The 20,940-nt window shown below is 43.7% G+C and overlaps 1 protein-coding gene across 1 annotated transcript in view; it reads right to left on the bottom strand.

Annotated features, from left to right (window-relative positions):
- The window catches only part of Agbl4 (AGBL carboxypeptidase 4), a 1,068,750-nt gene that overhangs the window by 92,892 nt on the left and 954,918 nt on the right, over nucleotides 1-20,940 (bottom strand). The window contains exon 8 of the mRNA XM_051188468.1: nucleotides 15,593-15,707. Coding sequence (XP_051044425.1) covers nucleotides 15,593-15,707 — 115 coding nt within the window. The remainder of the gene's footprint in view (nucleotides 1-15,592; nucleotides 15,708-20,940) is intronic.

The following is a 20,940-nucleotide window of genomic DNA, read 5'->3' as shown; positions in this document are numbered from 1 at the left end:
TGCAGCATGAATGTGGAAGTCAGAGGATACTTTGTGGAGTTGGTTTTCTTTTTCTACCTTTACATGAGTTCTGGGGGTTGAACTTAAGTTGCTCTGCTTGTATGCCAAGCACCTTTATGCTCTAAGCCATCCTGCTGGCTGACACAATTTTTAAAAGCTTGCAGGTTGTTACCACCATCTTAACATTAGTTATATGAATTTTTCAAATTGGAGACTATTGTGGGACTCAAAAATGTGAGTCAGAGCACTAGCAAGTGCTCCAGGTAGAAAGGATGGCCGTGCAAAGCTAACTGGCTCTGGGTACGTTCTACTGTGTTCCTAGCTGTCTATAAGTACTAGGCAGCCAAGGATGGTGGTACAGACTCTTTTCTGGATTAAGAAACCAGTGCTTGGAGATATAGCAAAGGAGATGACCTCTCATTCCACCAGTTGAGTGTTACAGGATGAAAATCCAGAGCTCTTTGGTGTTCTATTCTGGTTTTTTTTTTTTTTTCATTAACTCCCTTCATAGGTTCAAAATTAAGACCCATGTTCTAATATAGAGGCTATTTCTAGTACCTGTGAAATAAAATAGCTGACATTAGGATAATCCTAGAAATGAAAATATATGGAGGTCAAGTGAGTACATGCTACACCATTTCTTTCTGGTGAGTTAAAAACACTATTGAGTATCTCTTTCTTTCTTCTTCCAAACTGTGAGCTGTATAAGAACAGGGATAATGTCTAAGTACTTGCAATGGCATCACTCCTCGGTCCAACATAATCTACTATATTTAAATGTCAAGAAGTTTCATTATATGCATTGAATGAATGAAAAGACTCTTAAGTGCATAAGCCTGCTCTGCATGTCTATAAACAGGCCTAGGAAAACACTTACATGTAGTTATGAGCAATATAACAGTGCTTCACTCAGTGATGGACCATTCGGTAAATCTATAGATTCTATTACCAGGGATTTCACAGTTGCTTTTGTTTGCATGAGTACACTTGAGAATGCGTGAACCCCAGAAAAATCACCTAACAATACATTTGTCAGTCCAGACCCTTCTTGTGAAGTGATAAATTGTCATCAATTTTCAAAATAAGAGTATCTGTTAAATAATGAACATACCCACAGTAATCAAGTGAAGGAGGTATTTATCCTTGTTTGTAAAGAAGGAAATAAGATCCAAGGAGGGTTTGATCTTGAGAATGTTACTTGATGACTACAATATAGAGTTGGATTCAAGCTAGGTCTTATTGCTGCTACAAAGGCCCACAGCCAGGATTTGAGGTCCCATTGTCTCTGTGACACTAGTCAACCTATGAAAAGAACACTGCATCTCATCTATCTCTTTGTGTCCTATTCACTTCCTTCCTTGTCCAATGGCAAAAACATGCTGGTCCCAAAGATTATTATGCATGTAGAAAATAAACAGTTCCATCTTGGGAAGGACACTGTGCCTTGTTGTTGAATATTAGTTTAATTATGTAAAGATGTGTTGCATTTGTTTATGCTGCATTTGTTTAATGACGTAAAGATGTATTGCTTTGCCTGCCTAAGACACCTGATTGGTCTAATAAAAAGCTGAACAGCCAATAGCTAGGCAGTAGAGAGATAGGCTAGGTAGGTCTGGTGAGCAGAGAGAACAAACAGGAAGAATCTAGCTGTGTTTGAGAGAGAGAGAGAGAGAGAGAGAGAGAGACAGACAGACAGACAGACAGAGAGAGAGAGAGAGAGAGAGAGAGAGAGAGAGAAGATAAGAGAATAGTTGAGAAGGAGGGAGATGCCAGGGCCAGCCAGTCAGGCAGCCATCAGCCAGCCAGTCACGAGAAGCAGGAAGTAGGACATACAGAAGGAAAGAAAGGCAAAAGGCCACAAGGTAAAATGTAGATGAAGAGAAGCAGATTAAAATAAGGTATAAGAGCTAGTGGGACAAGCATAAGACAAACTCAAGCATTCATAACTAATAGGTCTGTATGTCATTATTTGGGAGCTGAATGGTGGCCCAAGGAAAAGCCTCATACAGTATCTCCTCCTTATTGTAATGATGGCAGCCAGAGTGAGAGCAATGATTTCAATTCCCCCTCTAATTCAATTCCCCCCCTCTTCATTCCTTCTAAGAGATAAAGAAAAAGTCAGCATAGCAGCTCCAGATCAGCCTCCTGAACACAGTGAGGCTGCATACTCTTGGGAGCCTTGACATTGACAAGCAGAGATGTATGAGGCATGCATGCAGTTGTCCCCTAAACACAGCAGTTTTTCAGCATTACCAATGAGCTGGATTGGATTAAATATATTTGCACCAAAAGCAAAATAAATATTGCTTTATTTAATGCCACAAAAGGTTGGAATTCAATTGCCCTTGGCCCGAAGCACCTTCTAGCTCTATTGATTGGTCAGTGTCAGAATGCCAGACAATCTGTCATCAACAGCCCCTGCAAAGTGCTTACAAGTGGGCTGTGCACTGCTGTGCTACAAATAAATGCAGTGCCCTTTATGCCAAATAAGAATAACCATAACATATCCACTCATCATCACATCATCACACCAAGATATTACAGCATTTTCTTCCCTTCTCTTCATAGATCATCCTATCAGGAGACATTGTGATCAGGATAGTTGTTCTGGATAGTTTTATGTCAACTTTACATATTATAAAGTCATTTGAGAGGAGGGAACCTCAGTTTAAAAAAAAATAATAATGCCTCCACAAGATAAGGCTGCAGGCAAGCCTGTGTGGCATTTTCTTAATTAATGATTGATGGGGGTAGGGTCCAGCCCATGTGAGTGGTGCTATCCCTGGGCTGATGGTCCTGGATTCTATAAGAGAGCAGGTTGAACAAGCAAGCCATGGGAAACAAGCCAGTAAGCAGTAGCCCTCTATGGCCTCTGCATCAGTTCCTGACTCCAGGCTTTTTCCCTGTTAAGTTTCTGTCTTGACTTACTTTGATGATGAACAGTGTTGTGAAAATGTAAACCTAATAGGCCCTTTCCTCTTCAACTTGCTTTCTTGATCATGGTTTTTCATTTCAGCAATAGAAACCTTAACTAAGACAATGGTGAAGACAGAGGAAGATAGATAAGAACATGGCTTTCAAAATTAGAAAGATGTAGGTTTGAGTCCCAGGTCTTCCACTAAGTAGCTTTGTGACTTTGCGCAAATTCATGTGTTTGTTAAAACACTGTCAAAAAAGAGAGATTTTAGAAGATAAATTGAACGTATTTCTCTCCCACTGAGTCCTCTGTGCTATCAAAGTCTCCACACAGATGATGCTCAGATGAACCCATAAATAGATGCTCAGATGGTGAAAGGGTTTGTCCATGGCCAAACAAGGACAGGTAACAGAGATTGGGCTTGAACCCAGCCCACCAACTCCAAGCCTAAATTCTCAAGCTTCATTTGACTCTTTGAAATAATCTTGTGAGTCAAAGGGGACCCTAAAAGACTGTTCCTTGGGTGAAAAGATGATGCTGAATTAGCAATCTTATTTAAATGTATTTTTAAAAATTGTGAAATTCATACACTGTGTTTTGATCTATTCACCCTACTTCTCTTCCTAACTTCTCCCCAGTCCACTCCTACCTGCCCCTTCAACAATATGTCCTTTTTTTTAATACCCCGCCCATTTTGTTTTTAAATGGGAAAAACTAAGTTCCAAATAAGAGACTAGCATGAAGATATCTGTAAATGAATTGGTAAAAGGTGTCCCCTTCCAGGCTAGCAAGGTACAAACATAAGTCTCTTCTAGGTGGGTAATGCACATAAATACTCTAGAAGGACTTAGAGCTGGAACTAGAATTTCAGCCTCCTGGACAGACACCTTTGTGTAGAGTACAAGCTATATAGTCCTTGCCTTCCACTGGTTAATAACAAAAACCAGAACTCTGGCTTTCTTTCTTTTCTTTTCTCTGTTTTATTTCTGAATTTCAGCAAAGCCTTCATTCCTTAACAGTGACTTTTATCAAAGTGATTTGGGAGAAGGGCTGCCCAGATAACACCTGGAAAAGGAACCCTCTCCATCCCCAGGCTTTCATGGTCTCTTTCTCCTACCCCTTCTTTCTAGTAGAAAAGAAAAAGCTGGTGGGCATTGCAGAATGCTATCCTCCAAACATAACAGCCATCACTATCTTCATCAGAGTAGCTGGGACTGCTTGCAAAAGTCCTTCAAGATTAGACCTGCTGGTGTTCCCTTAAAAAGAAAGGTCGGTAGACTCCTGAGATTTCAGCCACTCCTTCCTGACCTCCCTGCCAGCTATATATAGTTTTGCCCCCACTGCATGTGATCGCCTGGTCTCAGAAGGTGTTAGGGTACAGAGTTACCCAAATAGATGACTCTATCTACACAGCTATGGAGAAGTCATTGTCCATGATTGGGTGCGACTTCCTGGTGTTTCTGCTGTTGGGTTCGCCAAGTTCAACCTTGATATAATTGTTACATTGATTGGTCCTTTGTGCCTTTTTGGTGAAATGGACTCTGTATCTCCTCATGCAAGAACATGACTCCTCTTTTCCTGTGCAGAACATAGCTCCACCCCCTCCCTCCCTCCCTTCCTTCTTCCCTCTCTCTCATTTCCTGCTTGGAAGCAGAACATACTGGGCTCCAAGAGATTCCCAGCATTGTAATTTAACACATCCCAGAGCTACTTACCACCTAGAAGAACTCAATATTCTATCAAATACTATCCATACACTCAGAGAAGGGGAGGATGAGGCCAAGAGAGACAAAGGGATTTACCAAGGTCATGGGCTGTGAAAGAGTAGGATTGAAAGTTTATTTCAGAATCAAGGAGATATTTTTTCTCTCCATAAGAACATTGATAAATAGTTTATTCTTTTTTTTTTTTTTTTTTGAAAAGTCTGAAGGGTGACATTTACTCAAGCAGTTCACTGGCCTTAAAGCTAGGAATTGACTATGCAAGGTGAATGGGGGGGGGGAGGCGGGGGCAGAAGAAACACAGTAAAGAAGTCTTTCATGTCTTTCCCATGTAGGAGATGGCAAGTCCCTTACCTGTTCTAAAGACCCTAAATCCAAATATGGACATAGGAGCCAAGCTGCCTGGAATTACATCTGCTTATCTCTCTAATATTTTTATGACTAGACTTTCTCTGGGCAGAAAAGTGAAGACTTTCCCTTCTCAGATGGTTGTTGTGAGAACCAAATGGTATTGTCCATGTGAGATGCTAAGGACACTACCTAGTTTGAGGTAGGTGTTAGACACCTGTTTGCTGTTTTCATGACCTGATGTATAGGTCCTCCACAGTCTGGCCCTCACTTCTTATCTCATTCCACCAATCTGGACACCGTGTAAGGTAAGCATAGTTAAGGCTTATAAGCTAATTGCAGAAAGTATGTCCTTCATAAAATGGCTGATACTTTTCCCATTGAGTCTCAAGGCTTAACAAGCCTGGGCTTCTCCTGGGCCTCTTCTGTCCTCTTAGCTGGTGTTTGTGTATGGTGCATGAATGGCCCAGTGTATGGAGGCCATAGCTTTGAAAACATGTACAACCCACACTTCATTCTCCAAGGGTCTCTATTTGCTTAAGGCTCCGGAAGCACGGATCAGACTTATGGGCCCCTAGTGAGCACCCCGAGATTGATTCCTTGATCTCTAGCAAACACCAGGGACCATGAGCAGAAGACTTAACTTCTCTATGTGTGTTAGGTTTCTTCTCTGCCAATGTGGATCTACCTTCTTGGTTTCAGTTAGTTCTTCAGTGGTAGAACCCCCCCCCACACACACACACCCTTGCTACTCTTTTCTTTAGGAGGGGAAGGACTTGTATGATTGGTCAATTCAAAAAAACTGAGTTTGTTGGGCCTAAACTCCTCAGGAATATTTTGGGGTTTGTTGTTTATGTCTCATGTCTGTTTTGTTTTGTGTGGTGCTAGGTACTTAATCTTGGCAAGGTAAGCAAGTATTCTACCATAGAGCTCCACCCTCAGGCCTCAGCATTCTGGAAGTTTGGGAATATAAATATGGAGCCCTGAGGGAAAGCTCCATTCTGGTCTGTGCTTGGTCACATGGTGTGCTTTTTGGAAGCTGCTCACTCTCTCTTCTACTTGTGGCTGATAGGATGTTGAATTTGGGGATAAGTCAAATAGAAGTCAGTTTGGGCCATAGATGCAGACCATGTCTTCAAACTCTGCCTTCATCAACAATAGAGCTAATATTTTTACTTCTGCCTTTCTGATTCCTGAATTCCTTATAAATTAAGCAGTAAGATGAGCATTAGGACTGGGTTAACTCCCATCCTTTTAACTTCAGTGGAATGGTACACATAAGACACTGACAACAGTGTCAGGCAGCTTGCGTTCATCTAATATTTTCTGTTGCATCAACACTGTTTACTATTACTCCTTCAAAATACATCACATATTTCCTCCTCTGGCCAAGTCTTACTCATCACTCAAGCCTCATCTCACACAGGACATCCTTCAGGACATCTTCCCTGACTGCCTCCATTCCCAAAGGAGATAGAGTACCTTCCTCTGTGACCTCTCAGCCCAGAATGGAGCCAAGCCTACCACATATCCCTAGTTCTTAGTATCATGTATGTACTTAGTGAAGAAAGGAAGGAATGAAAGAAAGATGGAAGAAAGGAAGGAAGGAGGAAGGGAGGGAAGGAATGGAGAGAGGAAAGGAGAGAAGGAAGAGAAAGAGGGAGAGAAAGTAGATGCAAGGGAAAGAGGAAAACAGAGGGGAAACACAAGAAGAAAAGTAGTGGAATGTCTTCTTCAGCAGAAACAGAGTACCAGCAAAGGCCAGATATCAGTGAGAATGGGCAGCTGTATGCTCTTGGGAAGAGTCCAGAAGGAAGAGAAGATGCAGGAGGGGTAAGCTTGTTGAGGGTGAGGAGCACGAAATGATGCTTGGTGACACTATACAGGCTTCAAGTCCAGGCTAAACAGCTCACGTGCCTTTTGATGACCAGTGGACACCACCAAAAGACTTTACATTGAGAAATGGTGCTTGGTGGGTAGTAGTGTAGGAACTAAGACCAGAAATGATGGCATTCCTGACTTCAGTCTGCTATTGTGCTCCTCTAGACACCCTAACCACGAATCCTTGGTATCTACCATCCCAGAGACCGGTCTTTACTGTAGAATCAACTTGCTATCAACTCCAACTTTGAAATGTGATTCAGCTGTTTGCAGGACAGAGAGGGGAGCTGCCTCCAGACATCTAGCCATCTGGCCTTTTTCAAGCAACCTGTCTGGGAGGCTCATTTGAATAATTGGTTTTTGCAGTGTGCACTTGTGGGTTAGACACCTAAATTCACCAAGGACCCAAGTGTCCTTTCAGCCTCCATAAAAACATCATCCAGGTTACATAAAGCCAGAGAGTCTCTAAGAGGTAAGGGTCTGTCTGTCTTGGCTGTTGCTCTAGCTGCATCTGAAGTATGTGGGTGTTATGACCTTCAATGGAGGTGGTTTCTCTATGACCTGATTTCTTTGCCTAAGGAAGGAACACAACTCCTGCGTTATCTCTGCCACAGGCTTCTCAAAAGGCTCTACGAAAAGATGGGGGAGATGTGACTCATCCAAATAAATGAAAGAGGATGGATTTAGGTAAATATTGAGGCAAAGGAGAGTCCAATGTCAGACAGTCAAGTGCATATGGGCTGTGTCAGTAGTGTGATCCCCAGAATGAGGTTGTGATGGACCCTTCCCAGCTTTATCCTAATTAGATCAGTATGCTAGAAAGAGTTGACTGTGCTCTGGTTTCCTCATCTGTCAATAGGAAATAATGGTGCAATTGTGCTAATGGTTAAATGAAACAATAAATGCAAAATCCTTGGAATTGTGCCAAGTCCAAAAGAAGTAATACACGTTAGCTATCATCATTAGCCCCATTATCATCATCATTTAGTCATGGGTACCATGCCTCAAAGTCAATGAAAAACATCTGGAGTATGTTTGGAGGACAGTAGGAAAGACAGGATGTGAGGCTACATATGATAAGTTGAAAGGCTCTGAGTGCTTCAACCCGCAGAGCAGGAGCTAGCATTCATGGGAAAGGGGAAAAAGTAAATCTTCCAACAACTGAATGGTATCAGAGTGAGCCTTCAGAAGGCAGAGACAGTCAGCACTTGAACAGTGTCTTCGATGTGGTTTCTATTATCGTGAAGAGACACCATGACCACAGCAAGTCTTATAAAGGAAAAACATTCAATTGGAGTGGCTTCCACTTTCAGAGGTTCAGTCCATTAGCATCATGGTGTAACATGGTGGTGTGCAGGAAGACATGGTACTGAGTGTCCTAAATCTTGACTTGCAGGAAATAGTCTGTATCACTGGGCATGGCTTGAGAGACTATGTGACCTCAAAGTGACCTCAAAGGCCACCTCCACAGTGACACACTTTCTCCAATAAGACCACATCTATTCCAATACTGTCACACCTCTTAATAGTGTTCTCTTTTGGGTGCCATTTTCTTTCAAACCACCACAAACAGGAAGTCCTTTCTAACAAGCAGAGGGAGCACCCTCAGCTCAGCACTGTGTCTGAGTTTCCACAGTCAGAGGTTCATGCAGCCCTCAATGATGCTGCTGGGGGGGGTGTGGTTCTGCCCTGGGGAAGGCACTGCATCAGGTAGGTATCTGTCCATGATGTTGTGAGAGAGGAAAGGTATGAGAGGCAGGGGTAGAGAAGCTGGCAGATCTCTCAATGGGACTGTAGGGAGCATCGTTTTCCATTTCTAGCTCAATGGAAAAAGTGCAGTTTTGATACTAACAAAATGAATAGAACATGAACATTATTGTACGGTTTATACAGTTATTTTATGTACCATTCTACTTTGGACAGCTTAAAATGTCCTTAATTCTTAATTTCCCCCCCCCTCTCTCTCTCTCTCTCTGTGTGTGTGTGTGTGTGTGTGTGTGTGTGTGTGTGTGTGTTTGAAATAATTCCCTTGGAATTTCAATCTCACTATAATATTTCATGCTGTTTGTGCTGTTCTCCTTAGGATCCTTCTATGACTGTTGAATTCCTAAGACTCCTCATTTTTAAATTTTTTAACCTGTGTGTATATGAATATACATGAATGCAGAGGCCTATAGAGGTCATAAAGAACTTAAGTGTTGGTTTCTCTAGAGCTGGGAACCAAATCCAGTTTCTCTGCAAGAGCAGTAAGCACTCTTAACTGTGGAGCCATCTCTCCAGCTCCAGCTCTAGCTCCAGGTCTCTCATCCTTTAAAAACCCTTCCTTATCACCCAATCAGTAGGAGGCTCTCAGTTTCAATGGACAGTAAAGCACAAGGACAAAAATGAAGCTCTGTCCTCCTGGGAACACTGATATGGGTGAGCCTTTGTGCCAGAGGACCTAGGACAGTTCTGTATTACCTCCATGCCTCATTGCCCTTATCTGTTTAAAATGGGGCTGTCATACCAACTCCTCCACAGGGCTTTGGTTAGAACTGAAGGAGATAATCCACAGGGTGCACAGTAAGTAGATGCTTTTGCTTTTACTTCTCACCTGGGTTCTTATTGGCATAGGTTGAATCTGGTTAGTGCCTTCTGCTTTGTCAAGTACCGAATCTGGTTAGTGCCTTCTGCTTTGTCAAGTACCGACGCAGAGCATTAACACCCCGCAAGTCCTCAACAACGTAGCTGGAATGAGATTTAGGGCACTGAAGCATCTTTGCTACAGCAGGATCATCAAGGCTGAGAGACACACTGACCCCAAGTCCCTGCTGCTCCTACAGTGTCTGCTTCTACCTCAGGATCTGCAGTGTTGGTCCATAAAGCAGAATCCATTCTGTGGCACCCAGAGAGGTCTGTTCCACCCAGACCGACCTCCACATTCCCAAGAAGCACTGAGGTCTTCAGAAGATGAGAAATTTCACAGCGTCCTGCTATCTTTTGGGTAACTGCGTATTTTATGATGACTAATAGGCAATTACTATGGTAATATTGCAATTCAGCATGTGTGAGGTTTGGGAAATGAGAAATTATGGGTAACTACTTTGGACTCATTTCTATGGTAACAAAAAGTAATTGTCATTGAATACCAGTTATACTGAGGCTGTACCTGGTAATTATAGATTTTTATGCCCAGAAACATAAATAAAACCAATAAATTTATTCCAAGGTCTATGACTGTTTACTTATACGTGGCTCTATGGAATACACAATGACAAACACCTAATTAAGAAATGCAAACCCACCATCGAATTTCACATTGTCATATGGAGATGGAAGGTCTGTTTTTCACTGGCAAGGCATTACCAATGCTGGGGATATACGGTGGGGTGCAGGGGCGGGTACGGCTGCCTTCTCTGCAAAGGAAACAGCAAGAATGGAGGTGGTGGCAAAGAGAGGGTGCCAGCCCCTCAACCTGCATGCAGAGCCTTGCGTTCTGCAACTCACTGAGAACCACTTACTCATTTTAAACAAATCTTCCTGGCGCCCCCACCTCGATGCCTGACAGCTAGGCTTGCAGCTTGTTGGCCTTGTGATGCTGGAAGTTGCAATGTCTGTCTCACAAGACACGGGTTTCCAGATACCCTTGGAACTATTTGAAAATATCCACATTGCAAAATCAGTAGTCATGCTATTTTTTTTTTTCTTTTCTCTTTTGAAATGTAGTGAAGTAAAATTTTACCATATTAACCAATGTAAGTGTGGCTCAATGGCCTTAGACACCTGTAATGTGTTGCTATGAGCACTGTCCCTGAAACTTAGGTCTCTTCTCCCCTTCCTAAAGCTTCTATTTGTGATTTCAGTGACGACTTCAAGTTCCTCATGTAAGTAGAATCCAATAGTATTTGTCTTCTTGGGGCTGGTATATTTCACTTGGCATAACTATTCTCCAGGTTTATTCATGTTGTAGCCATGCTTCTCCTGATAGAACCTCCCCCACCACCACCAGAGCACATACTAGATGATAAAAGTTGCCTTTTTACTATATTTAGTTTCCCCCCAAGAAAGCTGAAGAATATTGAGGTTTGGAGTGAAATTTGTGTTTTCCCAAAACAACAAGGCCTGGAGGCTGAGAAAAGAAACCTGCCTACCCACTGCCTCTTCCTAAGGCTGGTAAAAAGAGTTAGAGCCCAGAGACCTGGCATGCGAACTTGGAACCTTGCCAGTGGCCCTTCACTTCTTAAGGTCAGTCTCCCATTTTGTGTAACAGACAAAATAAAAGCTGACTTTTCTTTCTCAAACCATTGTACTGATCAAATGAAGTATTTAGGTGTTATTTAAAAGCACTGGGCTCTACTAGATAACAAAGTGGTATCCGAGAATGGAGAGTCTGACAGTTTCTAACAGCCGCTCATCCTGTTAAATCAGAAGAGTATTGATGTCACAGCAGTATGCGATTAAACAGGTGGGGCTGGAGGCTGACAGCATCCAGCCGTAGTTCCTCTCTTCTGGGGATTTCAGCTTTGTGTCACAGCACAATCAGTACATACCACTGCTTAGTTTATTTGTTCATTCAGAAAATAGAGATAAAGGGCTCATTCTCTGTCAGCCACTATGACAGGGCTGAAAGGGAACAAGGCAAAGTCACATATGTACATGATTACCAATCAGGCCAGGACAATGCTAGGTGCTATGAAAAGGTACAGTGGTGGGCCCACTGTCTATTGCAGGTACTGGGAAGACCTTACCATGGATTGCCTTGAGACCTGACATCTGCAGTGGGAAGCGGGAAATGTAATTGGAGTGTTGTGAGCAAGACAGAGTGCATACCTGCCCTATGTCTTTATTATACACAGTAAGGGTTATGTATTGTTGTATCATACAACAATTATAGAAGCTGCTGTGGAATATACCATGGATGCTGACATAAACTTTAATATGGGACATATATACTCTTAGCATAGTCACAGCTTGGTACCACACACAGTAATCTAGCGTGTAGACTCTGCTGCTCTTTAACATAATGAATATTCCCAGAATAGTATAACAACCATCTGCTGCTATTATGTTCTAGGGTAAAGTATATGTGCATCTCTCTCTCTGTCTCTCTCTCTCTTTCTCTCATGCAGCCCAAGCTGCCCTCAAATTCACTGTGTAGCCAAGGATGACCTTGAATTTCTGACATTCTAGACTCTACCTCTTGAGTGCTAGGATTATAGGCATGTGTCACCATGTCTGGGACTATGTGGCTCTGGGCATTGAACCCAGAGATCCATGAGTGCTGGACAATGAATCTACCAATAAAGCCACACACACTCAGGTTACATTAACCTTCTCTACCTGACTATTGTTACTATAGTGTAGGAGTTTGTATTATTAAATATATAGTCTGAACTGATAGAATTGGGAAATTGTATTTTCCTTTCCTATATTAGATCGTGTGCTTCCTTAACATGGAGAGAAGAGGATAAGGAGTGGGAATAGGGGGAAGGAATAGACTTTTATTTAGGACTTACAACATGCCCAGTACTTGCTTTAAATATAGTATCTCCCAAAGGTCTTATAACTCTTTCATTTTCTACTTACTGATGATGATGATGATGATGATAGATAGATAGATAGATAGATAGATAGATAGATAGATAGATAGATAGAGTGTAGTGAGGCTTTGCCAGTTATCCAAGGTGCTGGGGCACATAGACAGTGGATCAGAAGTTGATGTCACACCCAACTATCACCAAAGCCCCTTTTACCACTCACTGACCTTCAGGGGAATGGCCTGTGACCTGCCTTCCCACTCCCATGATGTGCTTCAGAGCAGGCAGGCCTATCATGCTACAGCTTCAGAGTCAGCCAGGTCCAGCCCTGACTGCAGCAGGGTAGACTACAGGGAGGATAATACTTCATCCTTGCACACCCATCACTGGCCATAGACCTGGGGCAGATGCTTTAGCTTCTCCAGGGACTGTACCTCCAGAGGGAGATGCTGAGAGAATGAAAGTCAAAGGACACAAGAGGGAAGCAGAGACATGTCTGCCTGTGTTCTGAACTGTGTCTTGTGATCTCACTAGCATCCTGTGGACTGTAGCTTTGTTTGTATGTTTCCCCAGAGTTCTAAGAGCCAACCTCCCTCCCTCCTTCCTTCCCTTACAACCATCCCTCCACTACTAAGCTAGTCTGAGTGGACTTTAAAAAGCCTAACAGAGCCCTTCCTTCTGAGTTGTGAGGATTAGATGAAATATGTACAAGACCATTGACTCAGCAAGCAGACTTCTTGGAGTGGCATTTCCCAAAATGTTTCCTAATCCTAACATAGGTGGTAGGCTGTATGGACCACAGCACTTAACCTTTTAGAAACACTGTGGTCCATACTTCTTTTTGGGTACTGCTTGTGTTCATGACAATATGCACCATTATGAAAAGTCTTATTGTGAACGTTGTGCTAAACTTCACTTAGTTAAGCATTTACCAAACTTATTTGAACTCCAGATTTTTTTTTCCTGCCATACACCTTAGAAAGCTACAACAAACCCAAGAAATACTACTGCAGAGAGAGCATGGGAGGTACTGGCATGGAGAAACCAGAATTGGGGGGAATCATCATTGAGGGAACAGGTATGGGGACTTCTAAGGCACCTTGAAATTATGCATTCTGAGTCTTTATCACTGTCTTTCCTCCACTCTAAAGCTGTAGAAACTAATTCTCATGATTGATAGGCTACTTTTGGCTACTCTGATCTGTTTTAATAACAGGATTAATGCTGTGGCTAGAGACATTTTTGCAACTCTTGTAATAAGAAATCATATATTCTTACTTAGGAGAGTGTTGGGAGTTGAAACTTCACCATGAAACCATTTCAGGGTGGGGGAGCTACCTGCCTTCACTCACAAAATCTGGACCTTGAAGATGTATAGAAAGCATCTAACCCCCATTTCTACTCTCTGGCCATCTGAAGCAGAGGAAAATGAGGCATGTTGACCAAGGTCATAGGCCTATTTCTAGCTAGCCCTTCTCTGGACAGTAGATGATGACATAAATAAGCATGTGGAGAGGCAGAATTGACCTCTCTCTGACCACTGCAGCTCTTGTAATTAAACAGAAATGTTAACATAAATCAAATGGTCTTTCCACCGCTATTACCACTAACCACACATTCTGTCTGGGGAAGGTAGAACGGGATTACTCTTAGGCCTGCAACAAGCAGTAAAACCTGCAGATGCTAATGAGCCATCACTCCAGCCAATTAAGAGAAGAAGCAAAATTGACTTTAATGAAGGCTTCATGCATCCCATGGGTCTCTCTCAGACCCAGGGGTGCCAGACAGCCCCTCTGGACCCAATTTCCATGGTTTAGAGAGTACTAAAGCAGCCTTGTATAAAATGGTTCTAGCTGGTTGTGGGGAGATCTTATATCTAAACTCAGCCAAGGGCCTTGGAGGTCTCATCTATTTTCTTTCTTTATCATTATGGCCACCCCTTTCATCTACTTGCATTCATCACTTTCTGAGCTTCTATTATTTCCTAATCCACACTGCTAGTTAGTGAGGACACAATGACTGTCCTATCTTCTGGGGACCTGAATGAAGTTCAGTGTGGTTCATGAATGCTCTCCAAAGCTGTAGTAACAAATTCCTATGATTGATTGGCCTCTTATTCCTTTTTCGATAACCAGGCCTGTGAGAACACAGAAGACAGATGCTACTTCCTTTGGGTGTTTGGGAAATGATTTCTAGAAGACAGACATAATCTGAGTTGCCAAGAGAGTTAACAGGTGAGTAAGGAATGAGATAGTTTTACAGAGAGGGCTCTGTCATAAAGGAAAAGTAGCAGGAGCCGACATGCTTGTCTGGGGCAATAGACTTTGCATGGAGAAGTCAGAGGAACATCTCTGGGAGGGAAGAGAGTAGGAAAGACAAAAGTCAGTGCAGACACAGGCATCAGGTCACACAAAACCTGACATGCAAAGCTTGTGGAGAATGGCTGTTGTCTTGAAGGTTATGGGCCTAATCAAATCTAAAGTCATATCATTTGGGCAGTGAAGTCAGACAGTCAATTATCTACCACTGTGTGGCACTGGGCAAGTCAGTTGTCTCAGTCATAAAGTAAGGGTAATAAGACTATCTCTGAGAACTCAATGTTCTTTTGGCAAATGATAGCTCTGGCAGTAGAATTTTAGGCTGTAAATGGTGGTTCTATTACCAGAGAAAGAATGTTCAAGATATGGCACATGAGCTGGAGTTGGGCTGAGTGGTATGTCCATCCAAAGAGAAGGACTGTTCACATGACCCAGGCTGCTATTCTCATTCATTAATGATCTTCTAGGAGAAACACAGCAACAGATCAGGGAGCATTATAATCATCTATGATTCTGCAAAGCACATTCCTCCCCATCTCTGCCCTGCTGGGGAATGATTGTCACTACGCAAAAGACATTGAGCATCAAAGAGAAAAGTGAGTCCCTCAAGGGCATGAGGAAATGGGTGCTAAAATTAATATTAGTTCTTCTGGTTCTTAGTCTATCAGTGTGTTCAGGAAACCCCAGTATGTGACTTTGGGTAGTTGTCTATAAATGACCAAGGACATTAGCTGCACTTGGGAGGTAGAGTAAAATTTGCTCTAATTTTTAAATTTCTTCTAATAATTCCCCTAATGGATAGTCTATTAATTCTTTCTCGGGTTTACTACCTAGTTTCTGTACCTCCATATTGTCACTTTCTGATTCTGAACATCTTCCCCAGTCCCTCACCTGTAGTTGCCCAGGTAGACTCCATCAGGGTTGAGCATTGGTGCAATCTTGAAGACCAAGTGTTCTCGTAGGACACGGGCAATCGGATGTTGACTTACAAGGAAGTCAATGATCCCTAGGGAGAGAGACCAGCGTGGGTTAGCCTCAAAGCATTTCAAGAAGGAGGGGACACATTTTTCTTAGTCCATAAAATGACAAGAGGCTCAATGACTTTTGGCCTCTGTCATCAGCCACTGTCTATATATGATTATGGATATATGACTAGGTATTTCCCAATGGATTGTCCAAATATATCTTTGTTTCTAACAGAAGGTAGTTCAAGACATAGCACTGAGGCCTAAGGACAAGAGGGGGAAGCACTTCATGCAGACAGAGAAGAGAGGGTTTCCAAGCATTTGAGCTGGGCCTTGGGGGTCCTGAATGACAGCAGCAAATTCAGGAGGGTGTCATCATCACATAACCACAGGGGCCTTCCTGAAGTATCCCTTCTAGTACCCTTCTGGTGGTGCTCTGCATCTATCCACAGGAAAGGAATTAAGGGACATAAATAGCCCTCAGCCCTGCCCCTCGCCTCTGTTCTGTTCCATGCGTTTGCTTCTTCACTGAAGACCTGCACATACAGTCAAAAATACTGCTCTAACATTTCATGAAATTGGTGTAATGCCATAAAGTTGTAGGAGAGTCTCCCAAATGCAGAGGGGACTTGTTCCCTACTGGATAAAAGAGAGCCTCTGAACTGGGCCCTTAAAGGTCTTGACAGACAGGCACAAGGAAGACAGCAGGGTAACTAAGAACAATTCATGTGCCCAGCAGCAGACACTTAGCTCTTGGAATGATAAATCACTTCAGAGTTCATTCCAAAGCTGCTGTGACCAGCAAGGGACATCTCAGGCTTTTCATTATGCCAGGCTGAGAATCCATGGGCAGCCCAGGGCCAGTTGGACATCATTTACTTCTCGGCTGACGCGGCAGTGGACCAGATGCCCTAATTTATTTGTTGGTCCTCATATTAGAGTTGCAGTTTGCCAATAAACAGGCAGGGTAATGATGCCAGGCGCCCTTGTTAGGGGCTAATAATTGCTTAATCTGTCCGCTAATTGACCCTGGCTCCCTGGGCAGCCCTCCATCAAGGAGCCAGCCGGCACTCAGGGCTGGACCATGCTGCCTCAGAGAATGGCTTCTGGAAATGGAGGCACTCACCTCCTTCACAGATGAGCAGATTAATTGGGCTGCCAATTAGGCACCTAATAAAAGAATGAGGGAAAACAAAGCCAGACAGACTATGGCTATCCAGAACTCACTTTTCCAGGTGGACTTGGGGCAATGAGAGGGTAAATTTTAGACTTATCCCTTAGCTGGAAGTCAGAGTTAACTGAACTGGATGGAATCTTTCCTACCCACCATTCTTTCTTTCTACCCCCCCTCCCCCCCCACATGCTAGGGATCAAACTCAGGTCCTTGTACTGTCCAACCCCTTTCCACAGACCTGACTGGTCAGTCTTCTTAAGAGGAAAAAGATTAGATTAGATCTCTCTCTCTCTCTCTCTCTCTCTCTCTCTCTCTCTGTGTGTGTGTGTGTGTGTGTGTGTGTGTGTGTGTGTGTGTTTACAGTCTGGTACAACGGTTTTTAGAAGAGGGACTAAGCTACATTACCCAGAGGTTTGATGAGGCAAAGAAGAGCCGAGGAGGTTCTGGGCAGAGGGCCACTGCATGGAATCCATGAAGTGTAGCATAAAGAGAAAGAGCACAGGAGAAACAAGCATGGAGAGGCAGTAGAAGCAATGGCATGCCTGGGCACAGTCAAACACATTGCATGGATCAGGGAAGCAGAGGGACTCAGGAAGCAGAAAAAGACTTGTGAATTTATGTTTGAACATTAGCTGCTTACTGGTTGAAAGTGTTGAGAGCTTGCTCTGACCAGTTTTCTCATTTCAGTGGAAGGATGATACCTAATACCTGACACAGCAATGGTATTCAGTAGATAAAGGTGAAATGATTGAAGTCAGAGCCTCCCTCATACGCTCAGTATCTGGACTGATTTGGAATGCTTCTGGCTCCATTTTTTCTGTTAGGGAAACAAAGTCAGAGTGTAACACCACTAGCTGACCTCACTCATGGGAGCCTCGTGGGATCTAGACCTAGTTCTGCTGGCTTCAAAGCAGTGCTTTTTCTGTTTAGGCAAGATGGAAAGAACTAAAGGACTGCTCACATGTGTTTTAGAGAACGAATGCATCTATAGACATGGTTTCCCCTCCAGACAGTTTTGTGTGAGGTTCATTGTTCTTGCTCTCTGCTCAGAGGCACCATACTAGAGTGAGAAGAGCCCAGACCTACAGCAAGGCAGCAGAGGCACCTGCTGGGCCCAGGTTACCACATGTACAACTGCAGTCACTCCCCTGACTGGGTTAGACCCTTAATGTCCTCAGCCAAGGCCAGTATACTCAAATTATAGAATCACAGGGTTCACAGAGTTAACTCCTCTGCATGATGCTTGACTCTGCCTACTTCACAGATGCAAACTGAAAAGCTCCATTTCACTTGTGATGCGAGCTGATGGGGCCGTAGACAGAGAAGAGGAAGAATAAAGAGGAACAGATGTGGGAATAACAGCAGAGCTGGGGAGGGAGAAGTAGTGGGAAATTGTAGGTGGTGCTGGGTCTTGCTGGCTGGTGGTATTGGTGGTGGTGAAATGGTGGTGAGAGCATGTGTGCACACTTGAACGCCCGCACACGGAGATGTGTGTGTGTGTGTGTGTGTGTGTGTGTGTGTGCACAAGTGCACAAGCCCTCTTCCCTTCTCATTGTTTCCTGACAAAGTACTAAGAAGTGACTTCCTGAGAGGGCCAGTTCTTCATTTACACACACACACACACACACACACACACACACGACCTTATGTGGAGGACACTTTGGCAAGGAGCAGTAGGATCTAGGTAGGAAGGGAGGCCATTCCTTCACTAACTTGCCTGGTAATGTTCAGTGTGTCCACTTGCTTCTCCAAGAAGGAGGAACAGTAGCTGCCCACACTGTAGGAACCTTCCAATAGGATTTTATTACAACATTTTTGAGGTAAGGATACAGAGAGCCGAAGCCTTGCTGAAGGTACCCAAATGAGCAGGCAGAAGTATTAGGACTGATTCATTCCAAACCTCCACCATGTCTGCTGCCCTCCAGAGTGAGGCTTGCCTTTCTGGCAGAAGCATTCCATAAAAGTGAGCTCATCAATTCAACAAGTGGGTCTGAAGAGGACAGAGTGCACCTCAGATGGGATTTCTTTTTGAACTGAGAAAGTACCGACAGCCTTGGGAGTGTCAGAGAGGCACTCCCTTGCCCAGAGGTCAGAGACCAAGATCTAGGTCTGATTCTGGTCAATTGTCCAGCTTGCAGTGGAGACTCGGGGTGAGGATAACCCAGTTCAGGGCTTCCCCAAGGCAGCAAGGCAGAGCAAGTCACAGAACACCAGAACCACTGAGGGCAGGTTAGTAACAAGGGACAGAAGAACCAGGCAGGAAATGCTTCACTGAGAGTCTGGGGCCTGTACAGTGGCCTGTGGTGCCTCTTTTTATCTCACCATTGCTGACATTTCCTCATCACTGTGTTCTAGACACCATTGTACATGGCCGTGGCTGTTAGCTCCTTCAGTCTTTATAACAACCCCATGAGCAAAATTCTACTGTTTCCCTTTGAGATAGGGGAGCTGAGGTGCAGAGAGGGTCTGTGACACTCCCAAGGTCACAGTGTAATAAGCGGAGGTGCTGGGATCCAATCTCTCTATCTAAGAGACTATGTTGTTACACGCCCTGCTTCGGAGCAGCATGGGAGCTCCTCTGTTCTCTCAGATTGTTCTAACTAGAGAATAAGGATACTCTGGTGTCACAGGGGCCACCAGGGAAGTGGGGTGATGGAAGAGTGGCCTAAAGTCCACTTTCTACAACAAAGCAGTCTTCCGGAAATCTAAACCCTGCCATCCTTAATACCACTCCATCCCCATACCTGTGATGACAGAGCTCTACTGTACTCCCAGAAGCAGGTGCACTAGCAGCTCGGCAGTGAGAACTATGGTCCTGGCCAGATGGAGACAACCAGGCTTTCCAGGCCTGTTTCCCTCTCAAGGTCACTGAGCCAGTGAATGGAGAACAGAGGCTCTCAGTCACTATCCCTCCAGGCTTCAGACCTGTACTTCCCTGGAGCCAGCTGAGCTGGAGAAAGTGACCAAGCCTCAGGCTCTGACTACTGGAAAGAAACTTTTAGCTCTGCCCTATGGGGCTTGACTCAGGATGTCCCCATGGAATACAAACCCAAAGCAGGCAGAAAAGTGTGGGTAATGGTGCCTGTCTTGTGCTGCCTCAAGGAAAGATGAATTGCTGTGTCTCAGGGGACAGATGCTGAGGCAAGGAAAGATGCAGAGATAAACCAGGTGAAGGATTCCATTTTCAGTAAGCCACCTTACTTTCTCAGAGCCTCCATATTCCTCCCTGGAAAGTGCATATCAAGTGAGGTGGTTGAAACTCTGTGTTATTCCAGGTACAAAACTTGACCTAGCATTTCTCAGCTGGCAGTGGAACAGGGGATCAGGCTCAGAATCTGGCTAGACCCAAATCCCCTCTCTACTACTTACTGGCTGTGTGATATGGTGATATATCATTTATGATTTATTAAAGCTTGCCTGAGGGTACAGAAAGCCAGGCTGTGGTGGTACACACCTTTAATCCCACCACTTGAGAGGTAGAGGTAAATGGATCTCTCTTAGTTGAAGGCCACACTGAGCTACATGAAATTGACCCTAAAAAGAAACAGCTCACACAAAGGTGATCTCAGTACTTGGGATCACATGCTTTTAATCTCAGCACTAGGGAGGTATAAAAAGCAAAGGGTCTCATGTAGAGATATATTCTCTAGCCATGCTGAGGACAGGCTTCTGTCTGAGGTTTGGTGAGAACTCATAAGACAAGATCAGACCTTTCAACCTGAGGTCCAGGTAAGAGCTAGTGACTTGGATGCTTTGCTTTTCTGATCTTCAGCTTGAAGCCTGAACACCAATATCAGTCTCTGGGCCTTTTATTATTTGTGCTATAGTGTGACCTTGAGCCTTTTTTTTTTTTCTAAATTCAGTTTTAGCAACCCAGAGCCAACACAGCCTTTGTTCCTCACAACAGACCCAGATAATAAACAAGATAATCCTGTTTTACAGATGTGGAAAGTGCCCATTGGACAGCCAGTCCTAAACTTTAAATAGATCATCGGTGAATGTGAAAGACAAATGGACAAAGATCACATAACAAATCAGGGTAGTAAGGGCCTCTTATTGATGGTGCTAATTTCCACATCTTCAATGAATGCAAAAGCAGA

Source organism: Phodopus roborovskii, unplaced genomic scaffold (assembly GCF_943737965.1).
Source record: "Phodopus roborovskii unplaced genomic scaffold, PHOROB, whole genome shotgun sequence".
Lineage (NCBI taxonomy): Eukaryota > Metazoa > Chordata > Mammalia > Rodentia > Cricetidae > Phodopus > Phodopus roborovskii.
Note: the sequence above shows the minus strand (reverse complement) of the source record. Positions and strands in the feature narration are given on the sequence as shown.